We start from the raw sequence: 18,355 nt of genomic DNA, 5'->3' as shown, positions 1-18,355 counted from the left end.
AATCTCTTGTGAACAAAACCCAAGCCAGAGGCAAAGGTTTGATGCGTCGCTAGCTACCGTAATGTCACATGTCGTAAAAAATGACGAGGAAAGACGCGTGGGAAGCCAAAACTGAACTGGAGCAAGCAGGGCAGCGCATGACCTCTTTCCCCTTCCAGCTTAAAGGTAAAGTCCCTTTACTCTAGAAAGTAGCGACACTCGTAGATCTTTGCCGCCACACCATCAACCATGGCACCGTCTTCCTCCTTGCTGTCACCACGCCGGCGCTTCCTGTGCGCTGGTTAGCTGCACACGTATCGTGAAACTTGTTTTAGGTATTTTTTTTTGCATTTTTTGCGGCTGCCATTTGTCTGCCATGGTCCATATGCATAGTCGTCTGCCGGAAGAATAATTATATGTAATTATGTGTACTTATGTGAATAATTATGTGTGAATATGTAATTATAGTTATATTGAATTGTAATTGAATTGAATATGTAATTCTAAATAGATGTGGATAATTATGTGTAATTATGTAATTATGTGCCAGCTAAATAATTACGCGTCTCATTTTCGTTTGGTTTAGTTTTGCACGCTGTACCGCACAATTCATTGGGTGCTATATTTAAAGGGGCTCTCTCTCCTAAGTTGAAACTCTGGTTTATTCAAATATACTTCAAGTCCCCTTAGAGTTCGAATTAATGCGATTTTATTACATAAACACTAATGTTGCATGAGACTACTGTCCCATATCAAATTAGCAGAATAAAAGTAGAAGCCGAGGGGATGCTCGACTATCACACATCCTATTTTGTTTGTCTACCCTGCACTACATTCGTTTTTACATCTTGTAATGATTGTACACCGACGGGAAACAATGCCAGCACTGCAAAGTGTCTCTTCAGATGAGATGATTTTCAACCTTAAGTGAACATGGTGAAATACTTCATAGAGCGCGCCTTACTCGGACACATGCTTTCGAGTGAGGAAGCAATCACGAGAACAAAGTAGTACTACGTAAACGTGGCATCAAAGACTAGGAATGTTAAACATGATGAGGCCAGCTAGATGAAGAAGACAAAAGTACTCACAGGGGGGGCTTTTTCAGGATAGATGCCGGAATGTCGACAGGCAGCGGGATTAACGAAGGGGCTGCGAGGAAGAAATGAAAACAAGGAATTTCTCCGCAGAACTTTCTCAACATAATTTTTTTGCTTTCTTTATGCAACAACCGCACCTATGCAGTGCACCTTTCATGCTGCAAGCTTTTGGCTCTGCAGAAGAGATAGAGCACAACGCATGATGCCTTGAGAGAAACCGGAATTATTTTATTCAACAACGAACGACAGCTTGGCAGCTAGAAATTACCGCTTGCCTAATAAGGGTGTCACACGGCGCACTTCTGATCACTTTTGATCGCGATCAAGCCCGATCCGGACCGAATTTCTCGGTCGCAATTGGTTCCTTTGCGCAAGCTGCGCGAGGGAGCCAATCGCGGTCCAGGATTTTGATCCTGATTGGGCACAATCGCGATAGAAAGTGGCCGTGTGACACCGATTAAGACTTGGCAAGGCCTTGTTTCCCATGAGCCTTCCCTTTATATTTCTCCATCACTAGGCTTCACAACTGGCACATGACACTCCCGGCAATTTTTTTTTTCCTTTTCTGCAGGTGAATAACGGTGCTCCATAGTTCCACTGGCTAACTTTGTGGAAGCAAAGCTGGATGAAAAGTTGTACACGTGGTGTTCAACATACCAACTTGCGGCGTACTGGGTGCGCTTGGCAGGGGAATCTGGTCAATCTCCACTGACTGGGCAAACTTGACTGACTCTGCAAATCAAGAATCCGAGAGGTGAGCAGTAATTCAACAGGCTAAAAACATTTTACTCGCAAGATAGAAAAGCAATTGCTTGATCAGCTTCATTCCTTTTTTTTTATCTGTCTCAAACATCTAGGTGAGTTTGAAAACATTTAAAAGCAAAACAAAGAAAATACAAAACTAAAAGTTCACTGATGTGCCACTTTTAACACTTTTAACATGAATTAAAATTTGTAATAACTTGTAGTGCGCTTTGTAATAATTCTGTGAAAATGGCTCAGATAAGCTGTCAAAGCAAATGAACACAGTAAATTTGCGTGAAAAAGACAGTTTGCTAAAAAATATGACGTATGTAAGAATGCTTTGTTGCAAACACAGACCTCATTAACATACTTTTTTTTTACAGCAAGGAATCAAACATTTGAAAAGACAGAGAAGGCTTTCATGAGAGAAGCAGCGTCATTACAGCTACTATACTCAAACGAAACGCAATTTGCCCTCCTCCTCGTAGGTGCCGGCCTTTCCAGCTGGAGAGGTGACGTACACCTGCAAGTGTGCCTATGTACGTGTATATGCTGTGCTGTCGCTCGTAGTGACATGTGACTTCGACAATTATTCGAGGTAACATCTGTTACTTGTGTGATCTGTTGTTTCAATGGACGAATTCAAGTTTAGAGAAATAATAAAACACACAAACCTAATGTCTCCGTGTTTTTGTTTTACTTCGCACCACAGCAAGAGAGATGTACCTCCGTTTCATCTGCTTGTTTCCACGTCGTCTAGTCGCACGTGCAAATGAGACTATGCCATTTTCTAGCATGTTCCAGCATGTGATCATGCTCTCTGAACCGTTTGTGTCTGCCTCAGTGTTCGTGTAGCACTGACTTATGCCGCTAGTCAGGTGTTCTCGTGCACAGCACTCAAAATTGTGTGCTGGGCGAACGTGAGACCTCAACGTAAGACCGTCAATGGAAAGTTCAAAGACCAAGAAGCAAAACTTTTCAGAAGAGCTTTTATAGTAGTTAATAAAGCTTGATGCAACATTCGTAAGATCATAACACGAGCTGGAATTTGTAAACCTTATGAAAACTTCAGGACAGTTGGCAGGTATTTGTGTCAGCTGCCACAATTTGTGGTGACAGTGTGCAACTTGCGTGTTTTCACCAACATTCAACCTCAAGTGCCGAGTACTTTGTGGCTGAATGTTTCAGCCACAAGATGTGCAAGTTGTCCTGGCAAAGAACGTTGCGAGCTCACAGCATTTAGGCAAAGAAATAAAATGAGTAATAGAAACAAGATGGTGGGAATGGACGTAATCAAATGAATCTGTTTCTATAACTGCAATAAATCAGCATGCAATTTTCATTATGTTTGGAGCAAAGCAAGATATGCATTATACATATGCACCACTAATAAATAGAATTGCTGGACTGGCCAGCTATACATATTGTTCTGTATTGACTTCAAACCAAGGTACTGAAAATATATTCAGCCCAACTGACACAGTTCAGCTCAACCAGCCCCCATTCACCCCCAAATTTTTCACTCCCACCTCCGCACCCCCCCCCACCCCAAATAAAGAGCCTGCACAAAAGCCTGACCTCGGTAACTCACCGTAGTACTTGATGAGTGTGTTGCGCTTGTCCTCATACTCCAGCTCCATCTTCTTCAGGTCCGAAAAGTGCTCTGGGTCTTCCTTTTGCTGTTTTGGGGAGTCAGATATGCAAATGAGGCAAAGTAAATGTGCGGGCAGCGGCGTGCTTTCTCTTCACAAGGCAAGGCAAGTGTGCTGTGCTGCGATATACCACACCTATGCTACAGATACAAACCATCAGTGTAAATTAAAATGTGAATGTGAAATAATTCACCACGATACCTGTTACATGCAATCACATGGAAGCACAACTTGCAATCACTCTGTAGCCAATTTCCAAGCATGGATGGAGTAGTCTCAAGTGTGCGTCTTGGCTGAATTCGTCCGCTGTTACAAATGCAGGTAAACAATGCGTTGGAGTCATCATCATCATCATCAGCCTAGTTACGCCCACTGCAGGGCAAAGGCCTCTCCCATACTTCTCCAACTACCCCGGTCATGTACTAATTGTGGCCATGTTGTCCCTGCAAACGTCTTAATGTCATCCGCCCACCTAACTTTCTGCCGCCCCCTGCTACGCATCCCTTCCCTTGGAATCCAGTCCGTAACCCTTAGTGACCATCGGTTATCTTCCCTCCTCATTACATGTCCGGCCCATGCCCATTTCTTTTTCTTGATTGCAACTAAGATGTCGTTTACCCGCGTTTGTTGCCTCACCCAATCTGCTCTTTTCTTATCCCTTAACGTCACACCCATCATTCTTCTTTCCATAGCTCGTTGCGTCGTCCTCAATTTCAGCAGAACCCTTTTCGTAAGTCTCCAGGTTTCTGCCCCATATGTGAGTACTGGTAACACACAGCTGTTATACACTTTCCTTTTGAGGGATAGTGGCAACCTGCTGTTCATGATTTGAGAATGCCTGCCAAACGCACCCCAGCCCATTCTTATTCTTCTGGTTATTTCAGTTTCATGATCCGGATCCGTGGTCACTACCTGCCCTAAGTAGATGTAGTCCCTTACCCCTTCCAGTGCTTCGCTACCTATCGTAAACTGCTGTTCTCTTCCGAGCCTGTTAAACATTACTTTAGTTTTCTGCAGATTAATTTTCAGACCCACCCTTCTGCTTTCCCTCTCCAGGTCAGTGAGCATGCATTGCAATTGGTCTCCTGAGTTACTAAGCAAGGCAATATCATCAGCGAATCGCAAGTTGCTAAGGTATTCTCCATCAACTTTTATCCCCAATTCTTCCCACTCCAGGCCTCTGAATACCTCCTGTAAACATGCTGTGAATAGCATTGGAGATATCGTATCTCCCTGTCTGACGCCTTTCTTTATAGGGATTTTGTTGCTTTCTTTGTGGAGGACTACGGTGGCTGTGGAGCCGCTATAGATATCTTCCAGTATCTTTACATATGGCTCATCTACACCCTGATTCCGTAATGCCTCCATGACTGCTGAGGTTTCGACTGAATCAAACGCTTTCTCGTAATCAATGAAAGCTATATATAACGGTTGGTTATATTCTGCACATTTCTCTATCACTTGATTGATAGTGTGAATGTGGTCTATTGTTGAGTAGCCTTTACGGAATCCTGCCTGGTCCTTTGGTTGACAGAAGTCTAAGGTGTTCCTGATTCTATTTGCGATTACCTTAGTAAATACTTTGTAGGCAACGGACAGTAAGCTGATCGGTCTATAATTTTTCAAGTCTTTGGCGTCCCCTTTCTTATGGATTAGGATTATGTTAGCGTTCTTCCAAGATTCCGGTACGCTCGAGGTTATGAGGCATTGCGTATACAGGGTGGCCAGTTTCTCTAGAACAATCTGACCACCATCCTTCAACAAATCTGCTGTTACCTGATCCTCCCCGGCTGCCTTCCCCCTTTGCATAGCTCCTAAGGCTTTCTTTACTTCTTCTGGCGTTACCTGTGGGATTTCGAATTCCTCTAGGCTATTCTCTCTTCCACTATCGTCGTGGGTGCCACTGGTACTGTATAAATCTCTATAGAACTCCTCAGCCACTTGAACTATCTCATCCATATTAGTAACGATATTGCCGGCTTTGTCTCTTAACGCACACATCTGATTCTTGCCTATCCCTAGTTTCTTCTTCACTGTTTTTAGGCTTCCTCCGTTCCTGAGAGCCTGTTCAATTCTATCCATATTATAGTTCCTGATGTCCGCTGTCTTACGCTTGTTGATTAACTTAGAAAGTTTTGCCAGTTCTATTCTAGCTGTAGGGTTAGAGGCTTTCATACATTGGCGTTTCTTGATCAGATCTTTCGTCTCCTGCGATAGCTTACTGGTTTCCTGTCTAACGGAGTTACCACCGACTTCTATTGCGCACTCCTTAATGGTTCCCATGAGATAGTCGTTCATTGCTTCAACACTAAGGTCCTCTTCCTGAGTTAAAGCCGAATACCTGTTCTGTAGCTTGATCCGGAATTCCTCTAGTTTCCCTCTTACAGCTAATTCATGCCAATCCCCACATGCCGATCGAAGCAGTACTCATGCTTTCCAATACACAGAAAGGCAACAAGTCTCGGTGCGCTTGCACAGTCATTGCTAATTGTTTCGTTTATGACAACATTTCGTCAAAAATGATTGATTCACAAAGTCACAAAGCTGTTTAAAGCCAGAAGGGCAAAGTATAGGCAAACCCACATGTACTGTCCCTCAGCCTCATGCTGGCTGAACCCCACCACTCTTGGCCACCAAGTGCTCGAGTTCCTTCCGGTGATATTTTGTCAGCAACTACTCCAATGCTAACGCAACGCTGAATGAGAACTGGAGACCACAGCAAAGCTATTCAACCATGCGCCTCCTTCGGAGAGTCAACGGCGCCAGAAGTCTAGCCATGTTCAGCGAACTGAGTATTGTTACTTGATTAACTGTCGCCTTCACGGTCTACTTGGAGCAAGAGGGCTCCTGGAAAAGGGGGTTTTGCTGTGCGTTTTCGTGGGACCTAGAATTCGTCACAGTCTGCTGACAGTCGTGGCGGCTACCTGAGAAGTCAGCTCTGGAATCAAGAGGCGCCCGCTGGCGTCAAGCGTGACAACCCATGTGTACAAGGACCCGCTCACCTCAGTGTGTTCAGTTAGACCAAAGTGCGGAAGAGAGTGTGTGAACCCTCTCTCTCAAAGGCGGATCTCGACTGCGCCTCCAACGACTGTGGACGGTCCGAGTGGACGAAGTTTGGACGGCAGTTTTCCCTCACCTAGGGATCTAGGGAGGACAGTGGGTTTTTAAGTAGTAATGTTGTGTGCTTCGGGTTTTATGCTTCGGCTTTTGGGCTCCATTTGGGAGTCATGCTACACTGTTGGAATGTATCTCCAGTCATAATGTAAATACTGTAAATAAATCCCGTATTCCTAGTTCTCGATGAGAGCAAGCTCCTCCCTACAACCACGTCCCAAGCGTGGGTGAGTTGGACGACGACATGGGCCAGCTACAACATATTTCATGCCCGACCCCAACTCGTACAACCGTTTGCCAGCGGTGGGAAGTTCCTCCCTTCAATGTCTAAAACCTTACAACTGGATGGCAATGGTGAGATCGTCCTACAACTCGTAGACAGCAATGAGATCTCACGGACTTTGGGACATGGTGACCGACCGGTATCCTGATCAAGTTGGAGGCGACTTGGGATTGACCACCTCTTACAACTGTCTGGATACGGCGGAGAAGGACTGGCGATATGATATTGCTTGAGTGGGTAAGCGTCTGGTTTTGGCTACAAGATTTACCAGGCTTCAATTTCTCCGGATCTGTAGATTTCAATTGCTGAGGGTCTCTTATTCTGATTTGCGTGGGCATTGCAGCAAGTATTGTGTGACAACAGAGCCAAAGCTTAAAGTAGTGACCATCGTCCAATTTTGTTTGACGAGAGCTGACCTGTTGTGGTTATGTGAAGAGGTCGAGGCAGACGTAGAGGAGGACTTGACAGAAGCAGAAATTCGTAAAACCATTCTCCAAAGTGACAATGATGTGAAAGTCATCAAACAACTAGGTAAATGAATTCTAAGTGAAAAACGGGAACAGGAAGCAATTAGGCAAGAACAGGAAGAAAGGCAAAAACAGGAAGAAGCTAGACAGAAAATGAAAAGAATTTCGCAGGAAGATGGCCTAACAGAACTAACGAGGCAGTACGTTGCTGCATTGAAAAAAGAGATTCAAACTTTGGAGCAGTCAATCGAACGAAGTCAAGAGCGGTTTGAGAAATCTGTAGGCTGGACGCAGTTAAAGTGGGAGGAAGTCGATAGCAGATTTCAGTTAAAAGCCGAGAGAAGGAGTAGCACCTGCGAGATTAGCAGCATGTTCATAGGTGAACTAAAAGTGCTAGCAGCTAACGATGCCTTAGTGGCAACAGAGGCTGTTAAAGGCCATAGTGAGAGCGACGAGGTGCTGTGCCAACAGAGCACTTTAGAGACAGCTAGGCCAGCTGTGAATTAATTGGCACAGTCATCGTGTGTGTGCGTTGCAGGGATTGTTAACGGGGTCGTTAACGAGGTACAGAGTACTGCTGAACCAGCAGACACGAGCACCCATGTAGAGATAACTGTTGAGTCGGATCTGCGTGCTAAACCGCAGTGCCAGCTGGACAATGCAGTTGAGGGCAGTTCACAGGATTTCGAGCTGGGTAGCTCAAGGGAAGACAACTGCATTGTTCAGGGATCGGTGCAGCTGTCCACCAGTCTAGGTAGCCAAAAGAGGGATGATTTAGTTATTAATCATGTGGACTGTGCGGGTGAGACAGCGATTGAGACTGACGAGCTGTGTGCTGATGCACAGCGTGAGCTGGGCAATGCAGTATAGGGCAGTTCGCAGGGGTGCGAGTTGCATAGCTCGAGTAAAGACTGCTGCATTGTTCCAGAGTCGGTTGAGCTGTACGCCAGTCGAGGCAAAGAGAGTTGATTTAAATGAAAATCACTCAGACTGTGCGGGTAGGAGAGCGATGTGGGCCGACGAGATGTGTACCGGCCAGCTTGAGGCGCGACAAGGCGGCATGAAAGGGAGTTAGAGGAAAAAGCGCCATAGAAAGAAGCGCGACAAAGATCGGAATGCGTTGAATAATGTAGCGCAGCCAAAGACGGTGACAGACGCAAAAAGCCAGGGCGTGAGGAAAAGAAAGGTGCGGTCGTCGTTGACGACGATGGCGTATCAAGCACGTTCGAGCCACCGGACAAAAAGAAACCAAGAAGCATGTTCTGCGCGATCGCGACAAAGGGCACGGGGCAGTTATGTTCCTCATCGTTCTGTCATTCTTTTCGGGGTGCAGCTTACACTGTGAATGAGTGCAAGGTGGCAAGACAAGACGACGTGGTTCGTGACGCGGTCAGTCAAGTTGATGAAAGCCTGGCGCCAGGACGCAAATTGGTCAGACACTGCAACGCCATGAAGGAGCTGATAGGGTGTCGGTCCTTTTGTTGTTCCTCGGTAGCCAGAGTAGCTTTTGAACCGCGACCACCTAGAGTACGGCTCAAAAGTACGAGTCTGTCGTAAACGTTTGGAATGGGAGACCGAGACACCTTCCATAGAAGTGAAACGTGTTGTTTTGTTTTATTTTTTAGCACTTGAACATTTTCGCAATTTGAGACTAGACTTTCTTTCAATATGTAAGGTATGAGCTTTGTTTATGTTTTCGTTTGAGAAGCTCAGACAACTGAAAGATGCGTTTTATGTAAACCTTTAGTTTCGCGAGGTGTTAATTAATGAGTAGATTGGCTTATTTTTTTTTTGTGAGTAACCTAAAGGTCAAGGCTATCGGTGAGAGGTCTATCGTGACGCGCATGTTTATTAGTTAACCTTCTTTTTTATAAGTGTTTTTGAATTTTCTAAGGTTAGGTGCGTAGGTTTTCAGTTAGTGCACAATTTGCACTGAGAAGCGTTCATAGTTCCATTAGCGTGTCTCCTGTGCGCACGGAAGGAAGCAGAAGGTTTATGACTGGGTTGCTGGGGTGTGTTGAGGATGGCCGTGTTCTGACTTCTCTAGTAAGCTTGCGTAGAACTAGTTACTAGAAGACAATTTTTTTATGGTTTCTGTGGAGTGCGTAAGTTACGCAAGTTGGGCTCGTTTAAGGAACATGTCCTGTATGGACTAGAGAAAGAAACGAGAGTAAGCATGATGAAATGTTTGCATACGACGCAAGTACGCGTTGTGAATAGGGGCCACAAAGCTAGTGCGATTGTGATTACGTACCTGTGAAGTTGACCAGACTGTTCTGTGGCACAAGTATGTGCAATAATTGCGCCACTGCGATAGGGTAACAACAGGCTGTTCATGAAGTTAAGGTGCTTAAGTTATGTTCGGGTATTGGTGGTTGAAAGCCTTCGGTTTAGTTCTGCGTAAACCTTTGCTCTTGTGCAGCACGACATTCAGATCTGGTTAAACTCAAACTGTGGACGGAAGTTTTTCCTCACCTAGAGATCTAGGGAGGACAGTGGGTTTTTAAGTAGTAGTGCTGTGTGCTTCAGGCTTCGGCTCTCAGACTCCACTTGGGAGTCATGCTAGACTGTTGAAATGTATCTCCAGTCGTAACGTAAATACTGTAAATAAATCCTGTACTCCTAGTTCTTGATGAGAGCAAGCTCCTCCCTACAACCACGTCCCAAGTGTGGGGGAGTTGGACGATGGCATGGGCAGCTACCACATATTTCATGCCGGACCCCAACTCGTACAACTGTTTGCCAGCGGTGGGAAGGTCCTCCTTTTAACGTCTAAACCTTGTAGTACATGGAAACTTAGAAAGCTGAAGCGCAATGAATAATCTAACAAAAACGTACTAAAGCCACAAGTGCGAAGATGAGACAAATCCATGTACTGCCCATTGTAGCTGAAAGATCGTAGCACCAGAGTTGCTTGCATTTATTTTAGGTGGAAACGCTGCGGTGGGGAGCTCTGGATCAGGTTATACTGTTTTTTTTTTTTAAATGTGTTCTCAAAGCTCACTATGGCAATGTTTTCAGATTTCTCCATGCTTGAACATTGACAATGGACAATAAGACATGGTTTAGAAAAGTTTGAGCAGCCTGGCTCTCAGGACTGCCAAGAACAGTTATAATAACAACGATAATACAACATTTGTAAACAAAACATGTGCATTACCTTCTGAATGAAAATACATACTTTACATCATGTCAGAATAAAACATAACAGTAAGGTAATGCAATTACGCTAGGCTAATTATACACATAACAAGGAGGTTAAATAAATGAACAGTAACTGAGAAACACCGCAAGAACAAAAACTTACATGCGTTTTATACAAACATGACAAAAATATGTGTAAGCCTCAATTCGATGTAGCTCAGCATGAATGTTGAAAAAAAGTACAGAATTAATCATTTTTTGACCTCTTGCATTATGCTAGGCTTCAAGTTACATTCAGGATTTTACTGCAACAGACCAGTCTAGGTTGATCTAGCGTCTTTCTTCAGTATGCCTTTAAATTTAACTTTCCTGCGTCCTTTGGTAGTAGGAAGACGATATATGCAGTATGCAGGCTTCGGAATCAGTGCTTGGTTCGGCGTGCAGGGCCGAAAAGTGTGAGTGTGTGTGTGTGATTGGTGCACGGGTCACGGGAGGTCGGCCTGAGGCAATCGGGCCGCCAAGCTGATTGGAGCGGGACATCACGGGGAGCTCTCGTCGGGCACTGCGGATCGAGCATTGGGCCACGTCCCGATGTCACCGGTCCTGATCCTGCTGGATCGGGCTTTGCCCCAACTAACAGTGCTGTCCTTGGAGGCTGTACTAACCCGGCTCCCGTCACCGCCGCGGCGAACTTGTGGCTGAACTACGCCCCAGCCACCACTACCGCACCACTACGGCTCGTAATCAACTGCTACAGTTAGAAATGCGAGTGCTGCAGAGCTTGAACTGAGGTTAGCGACATCAGTTCATCATACCTCGCTAACGTACTGTTTGAATTTATTCTTAGGTGTCTAGTCCCATGTCTACTGCCACATGTATAAATTCGTTTCTCTCTGTATTGCATGATTCCTCAGTACGTCTGGCCGACCTGTGCCCACACATTTGACCACAGGCCCCAAGTAGATTCGGACACGTTTTCCAGAATCTGATACCACATTAAACCCCGTTGGTACATTCTTGAGGGGTCTACAGAAAGAGACTTTTACAAAAAATTTTGCACCTGATAATGCTTGCCGCAGCACTATTGATGAGACAATAAGCTACTCTCACACAAAAGCTTATTAGAGATTCAACAGGAAGCCAATAAACTTTTGAAAATTAGCTCTGTAAAGGTTGTCATCCCTGCCTGACAGTTTAATTGAATGTTAAGCATTTTCTTTCTTGGAACGGTCATAGCTGTGAATCAAGGTTAACAAAGGTTGTAATTTTCATCTAGCGTTTGAGTTGAATTTCAGGAAACAAAAGCCTCTTTCAAGCTTTCACAGCCCGTTTCATGTTTTCGCACTGCCTTGTACATCGAAGTAACCATACAAAAATATGTGCAGAAGGCCACAAGACAGCAACACCGAACGTGGATGTCGGGTTCTAACCCACATCAAAACTTCACCTTTGCCACACTTCCACAGGCTTTCATATCAGTAAGCCATGTTGAGCTTGGCGACCAGCAACGATCTGTATACACTGATGGCGATGATTCTGCATCACATGACAGTTTTTGCAAAGTCATCAATTCCGACGGCGATGTGCGGCAGTCAACGTTGGTTTCGCCGACCAACAATGCCGCATAGGCGGTGTGCTGTAGCAGCTTTGAATGTAACAACTGGGAAGTTAATGCACATGACTCCTTAGAACGAAACGGGACCGGTACTTCAGAGCATAAGAAGTGGGAAAATTTATCAGGAATGTGTTAATGAGCTTCTACAGTAATACTATAAAAATGATAAAACACTTGTTGAGCCGATTCCGGCTTACAGAACACAATATTTAGCGATTGAATGGTCTGAATGCACTGTATTACGTTAATGTCATACAAGGCAGCTTAAAGAAAAATTCCCAGTACCAGCAATGCCACTTACATAGAGGCGAAGGACACGATCCCAGGTCTCTCTGAGTTTCTTGCGCTTGTCCCGGAGAACTTTCTCGCTCAGCACCGGTGGGTTGGACACATTGTACTCTGCAGAGATGAAAGCAATGCCTTGTTACATTTTGTGGCGCTCGTCAAACTTTGTTGAAAAAGAGATAAAAATTATGGCAGGCTTCAGCGATTCCAGCAGCTTTTGTGTGTTGCGTACCTTTTTAGAATAAATTAGCCCTGTATAGCGCACTTCAGTCAAACAATGATTGAAACTTGGAAAATGAGATGGTTAGAAATGTAAATCATTGTATTCAGGCTTATCTTCAGCACAGTCAATAAACTAACCCATACGTATTGTCAGGTGAAACAGGATACATATTATCATATTTCTGTCATGTGAGATATGCTCCCAATACGAAGGTGTTTGTGCTTGCTAATTGCTGAAGACCAGAGTGCCAACTGAATTGCTGTGAAACATCGCCAAATTTAGCAGATAGATATCTGGACATACCTAGGTTGTCTGATAAGACTTAAATAAATGGGAGACAGCATGGCAGCCGCATCAGTCAATTTGATGGCTGATGAACGCGCTCGCATGCTAAGTTTTGAGGGCAAAAGGCCACCCAGACTAACAGTTTGCTTGTTTTTAAGTGATTCTACTTCCTGCCTTTTCACTGCCACTACACCATGACAACATGGTCACCCGTCATTAAATTAGGTGACAAGTGGGTTACAGTGTATGACAGTGAAATTACTATCGCACATTAGCGACAATGAAGTCCTGCATTACGAAAATGATGTTCCTTAAAAAATAAGGGTGTCACGCAAAATAAATTGAGATTAACTTGTGTTGTCTTTAGACATCACGAGACATCATAGGCATGTTCCGCGCTTAAAGCAATCTTGCGTTGTCTAAATAACTGCCATTCTGTGCCCCTACAGTGACTGGATGCAATACACAACATTCAATGCGACTGATGCACAACAGACTGCCGTGCATGAGAAAACAACAACTACAAACAGTACTTGTCCCTGAACGCAGTTCATTCTGGCAAAGAATCGTTTAAGTTTTCCAACTCACCCATTTCGTCAATCCTTTGCAGGTCTGCAATCAGCTGCTGTGGGTCTTTTCCTTTCAGTACAGCTGCTCTGACCATCTGACGCTGTTTCTTGTTCTACAGCAATGAACAAAATAAAATAATTAGTTTGGTGAGAGAACCTACAAGGGCAAGGTAGGGTTCTCTCAAAGGGACTCTCAAGCAAGGTTGGCTGCCCAGCCCCCCACTTCTCCTGCCATTTTACAGTAGTCATAGTATTTACTTTTCACATAATGATTAGCATCTTATTTTTGCAAAAGACAGTTAACAGACACCATCTTTGGACTTGCTGCATTACTTCCATTTGTTTCCTTTTTTGCTGTCTCCAAACACTGTCATTCTAACTGCATGTGTATATAGTATCAAATGGTTCTGCTAGGTACAACATCTGTGCTCATAACTGAGTGCAGCTGCACTGGAAGTACGCTAAGAGTGTCTATGGATCAACAGGATGCGAAAATCGCTTTCCCGGAGCACACAACAGCTTGCCACAGGACTCTCTTGCAGCAAATGTCTTGATTTGCTTGACCGATATCTTAAAAATGCCCTCGAACATTTTTCAAGTAACCATTTTTCAGTTGCAGGTTGTGCAGATTGATGGTTGGAGAGACAAATGTAACAAGAGTGGCAGTGATAGGGGTACACAGTCAAGCATCATTCAGCTGAGAATGTTCAAAAGAAAATAAAACAAGTGCATGCTCTCGAACTAAAATTTTTCAGCCTTCTGTCCCCATTTCTCTCACCCATTGATGTAACCACTCGCTACCAATGGCAAGAGCTTGAAGTGCCTACGTAGTGAAAGCTTGCGTTCCATAGTTGCCTACATGTTCTATGTTCACGGATTCCAGGTACTCCGGTGTGTTGGTGGACTCGGTGCCATGGTAGCGAACTACCTTTGCGCATTCTAGCACATATCACGGTTACCCCTACTTGTCAAGCATCCTAGGACTGAGCAACAACTATTGTAGTCTTTCATAGCCTGCGGAGGCAGTTGAGCACAGCACTGCAAACAACAAAAAGGATGTGGGAACAACGATGCACTGAGGAGCGAAATTTGCGCCCCGTGAACAACACTCGCCAGCGTATTGCACGTGCAAAATGAGGTGACAAGGCTGCTTACGAGCATACAAAAGTGAGAAGAGATGTTTCTGTGCTAACTTTTTGTGTACACACCAAGGAGCATATACAGCAATGCTGTCAAGAGTTCGACAAAAGTTCGTCAGGTCAGGTTACATGATGATGAAGAAATTGCGATCACTGACCAAGTCAGGGCGAAAATAACAGAGATGTTTCGCGACCCATACGGGTTCCTTGATCACACTAAAAGCGGGCAAGAGCCGCAAGTCGTTCTTATGCCAAAATGTGACATAGAGAATGGGTGTAGTTGGCAGGCAGATTTCCATCTGCCTGCCAACTACACCCATTCTCTACGTCCCATTTTGGCATAAAAACAACTTGCGGCTCTTGCCCGCTTTTAGAGTGATCAAGGAACCCGTACGGGTCCGAAAATGTCTCTGTGTTATTTTCACCCTGACTTGGTCAGTGACCGCAATTTCTTCATCAAAAGCAATGCTCAGTGGCTGGATGTGAAATAACAGCCAGTGCCCCTATTGTGTCTTGTAGTTGAAGTTACTTGTTTTTCAATGACCGTGTTCATTTGTGTTAATATAAAAACTACGGCACACAAAAACAAAACCACATCTTAATTGATAGAATTTTTGCTGCAGTGAAGTGATTATCTGCAACTCCGTTTCTAACCAATCATGGACGAGCGAGTGGTGACGTCAATGATGGCTCTGGTCGAGCAACGCTGGGAGATGATGCAGTCTGCAAGGATGTAGTGATTTGTTTGTGCGAATAAAATGTTACATATTTTTATATTGGTGCTCTGCTCAACACTAGAGGTCATCTCCAACCATCAGTCTACGTAACTTGCAACAGAAAGTCTTGACAAGAAATTCTGACAAGTGGTCAGGGGCAAAAGGAAATGCCTATTCTTTTAATGAAATGGGCAAAATAAACAGCAAATAAGGACATTAAATGAAAAATAAATATTTTTCTAGACACTCTTCTGGTAACAGGTTTGTTGCCTGTGGGCAACACCAGGCAGCAGAGCACTGAAAGCAAGCTTCCCCCCAAGCCACCCATGTCTTCATGTGGAACTTGAACAGGCCGTTCTTGTCAGATGTGAAGCAGAGGTGTACATTGCATTGCATAAATATCGACTGTGTGGTACCACAGCAGCTGGAGATATTGCATTGGTCTTTCTCCACTGTCTGTGCTTGCAAGAGGAAGTGAGACACGTGCCAAACTTCTTCCTCGTCCTTTCTTCCTGATCTAACCCAAAAAATGCTTGCTGCCCATCATTCAGTGTTGGTCAAAAAACATTTGGTCGGAAACTACACACTTAAAACCGAAACTAAGCAAGAAAAAAAAAAATAATTTTCCAGTGTGTTGAGGATCGAGTGCTGCCTGTAGCCAACACTCTTTCATGAAGGTTTAATGTACTGAAGTGAGGGCTCTGAATTAATATTGACTATCTACCCTTACCTAATGTGCACTAAAGGCATGGTTGTGAGTGTTTTTGCCTTCAATACCTGCGAACAAGCAGCTGGGAATCAAACCCATGACGTGCAATGAATGGCTTCGTTTGCTGTGTTTCTGCAGTCTAAATGCTCTGGATGCAAGGTGACGCAAGTGCAAAGCTTTCATTAAAGCATTATGGCTAGAGTCTTAACATAGTAAAGCAACACATGGGGTTATGAGAGACGACACAGTGGAGAACTTTCGATTAACCTTAACCACTTGGGAGTTCTTTAATGTGCGCCCAAATCTCAGTTCACAAGTGCTTTTGCTTTCTAGCCTTATCAGAATGCAGCTGGGAGTCAAACATGTTCTCTTTGAACACAACAAACGGCATGAGAAAACCGAATACAAGTATTGGGGTGTCGCAGACGAAATGGATGTTTGTACACGTTGGGTATACTTTCTTATTATTATGGGTATAATTCTAATAACCCTCGTTGGCGTGAATAGAATCCACTCCTAATAGAAGTTAAGGGAGGAAGACGAACAGAACTTTGTAGGCAATTGAGTACGACTATTAAGACAGTTAATCTTAGCCTTCGTACACGGCCTGTTGCTATACCGATGCTGTGTCACACGGCGCACTTTCGATTGCGATCGAGCTCTATCGGGCCCTATTTCACTGTCGCGAATGGCCCCTTTGCGCATGCTGCAGAAGGGAGCCAATCGCGGTAGAGGATTTCGATCCGCATCGGGCTCGATCTTGATCCTATGTGCCCGTCTGACACCAGTATTATCCATTTACGCAATGAGTCCCATTACATTTCAAGCAGTAGTATTAGTTCAAAGCGGGTGGTCTTGGAGGTTCGAACAGTGAAACCACAACGTTCACCGTGCTCATATCGGAACACGCACACAAGGCCCGAGCACAACACTGGGAAGACGTTCTAACGCAAAAATGGTTTACCTTACCTTTTTGAGCTCTCGTTTTCTGGCTTCTTTTCCTGAAAAAGACCAAACCACAGCAACGATTTAGCTCGACGGCGCTGATTTCACAAATTATCAATCAGAAAGTGAATCCAGTGTGCGAGATCGATAGCGACCGGACTGGAACATTATCGCGTAACCATTTAAATTGGTGTTTGTTACAATACGCTCGCTCCCTTTCTTTTTTATTTCGGATGATAACAGTGAAAGGTGAAGATGCGACAAACATCGTTGATGGAGCGATCAAACGTTGGACACACAGCCTCAAACCACTGATCGCGCGGCAAGCAAGTTTTCTGTTGACTAAATAACGACATCTGCTTTCTAACAACTCATTTTACGGAAAGTGAACCACTAAACAGCCCTGAGCACACATCGCGAACGGGCATGAACGATGAATTGCCGCCTGGGCACCATGTCGTGAGAATGTGGTTTAGCACGTACTTGCTTGATCCGTGGGGTTCATATATTTCCCACTTTTCGTGGTGTTGATGGATCTTCGCCCCATCTTGTTCGGTTTACGTGGGACTCTGGCAAAACTTCAGCAAGAACCACTGCTTATAAAACACGAAAAACACACGCATACACACACATACACCGGCAGTAAAGCGGGCACACCATTCGTAGAATACACCGTTAACCGACAACAACCACTGCAGCTTACGTCCTACCATGCTCATAATTCACAAGTTACATATTTCGGCATAACTGAGCTCAGGAATATTTTGCATAAGAAAAAGTTAAAAATTTATTGATAAATATATTGACATTTAGTTGAATGTGCTCGTCTACTTTTGCTCCGAAACAAGCGTTCAACATGGCGGCCATGACGTCACTGCTTTTTTCCGCAATCACGTTTACTGCTCATTTGCACTATGGCGGTTAGAATATGTATTGTACCATGGCTGGACCAGCTGTGCCCTAGCTGGTTCCTAATTTTATGACTGTAACCACATAGCTTGCAAGACCACTCAAAGGCAGCTGCTGCTGGAGGTTGCGAAAATCTATGATGGATACCACCATAGAGTTGATACCAGCGATCGGCTCCCGACTAATTAATTTTATTTGCGGTAAATGAAGGTCCTAGATCTTTAAACCCTAGAAAAAGTGACAAACCTCAGATCAGCATGAATAACTTAATAGTTTTTCTACACCCAGTTTCGGTTTCATTTTTCAGGAGGATACTATGTCGTGACGTCATGGCACCGTATGCGGTCACGTGGAAGTGAGCGAGTGAGTGAGTGAGTGAACTAACTTTATTGCAGGTCCGGCGAGGGACGCGAACTTGTCGCGCACCTATGGCGCACCCTGCTAGTGCCACGTCGGGACCGGCAGGTCTAGCCCACC

The 18,355-nt window shown here is 44.5% G+C and overlaps 1 protein-coding gene across 1 annotated transcript in view; it reads right to left on the bottom strand.

Moving 5' to 3' along the window:
* The window catches only part of LOC142590319 (uncharacterized), a 32,423-nt gene extending 14,769 nt beyond the window's left edge, over nt 1–17,654 (bottom strand). The window contains exons 1-7 of the mRNA XM_075702351.1: nt 17,453–17,654; nt 16,994–17,025; nt 13,480–13,573; nt 12,400–12,497; nt 3,415–3,502; nt 1,737–1,811; nt 1,071–1,131 (exon numbers count right to left, since the gene is read on the bottom strand). Of these exons, the coding sequence (XP_075558466.1) occupies nt 1,071–1,131; nt 1,737–1,811; nt 3,415–3,502; nt 12,400–12,497; nt 13,480–13,573; nt 16,994–17,025; nt 17,453–17,516 (512 nt within the window). The 5' untranslated portion in view covers nt 17,517–17,654. The remainder of the gene's footprint in view (nt 1–1,070; nt 1,132–1,736; nt 1,812–3,414; nt 3,503–12,399; nt 12,498–13,479; nt 13,574–16,993; nt 17,026–17,452) is intronic.
* Between the last annotated feature and the right edge of the window lie 701 nt (nt 17,655–18,355).

This window comes from Dermacentor variabilis, chromosome 8, assembly GCF_050947875.1.
Source record: "Dermacentor variabilis isolate Ectoservices chromosome 8, ASM5094787v1, whole genome shotgun sequence".
In the NCBI taxonomy this organism is placed as follows: Eukaryota; Metazoa; Arthropoda; class Arachnida; order Ixodida; family Ixodidae; genus Dermacentor; species Dermacentor variabilis.
The sequence above is the reverse complement of the archived record's forward strand: the minus strand, read 5'-3'. Positions and strand labels throughout refer to the sequence as shown.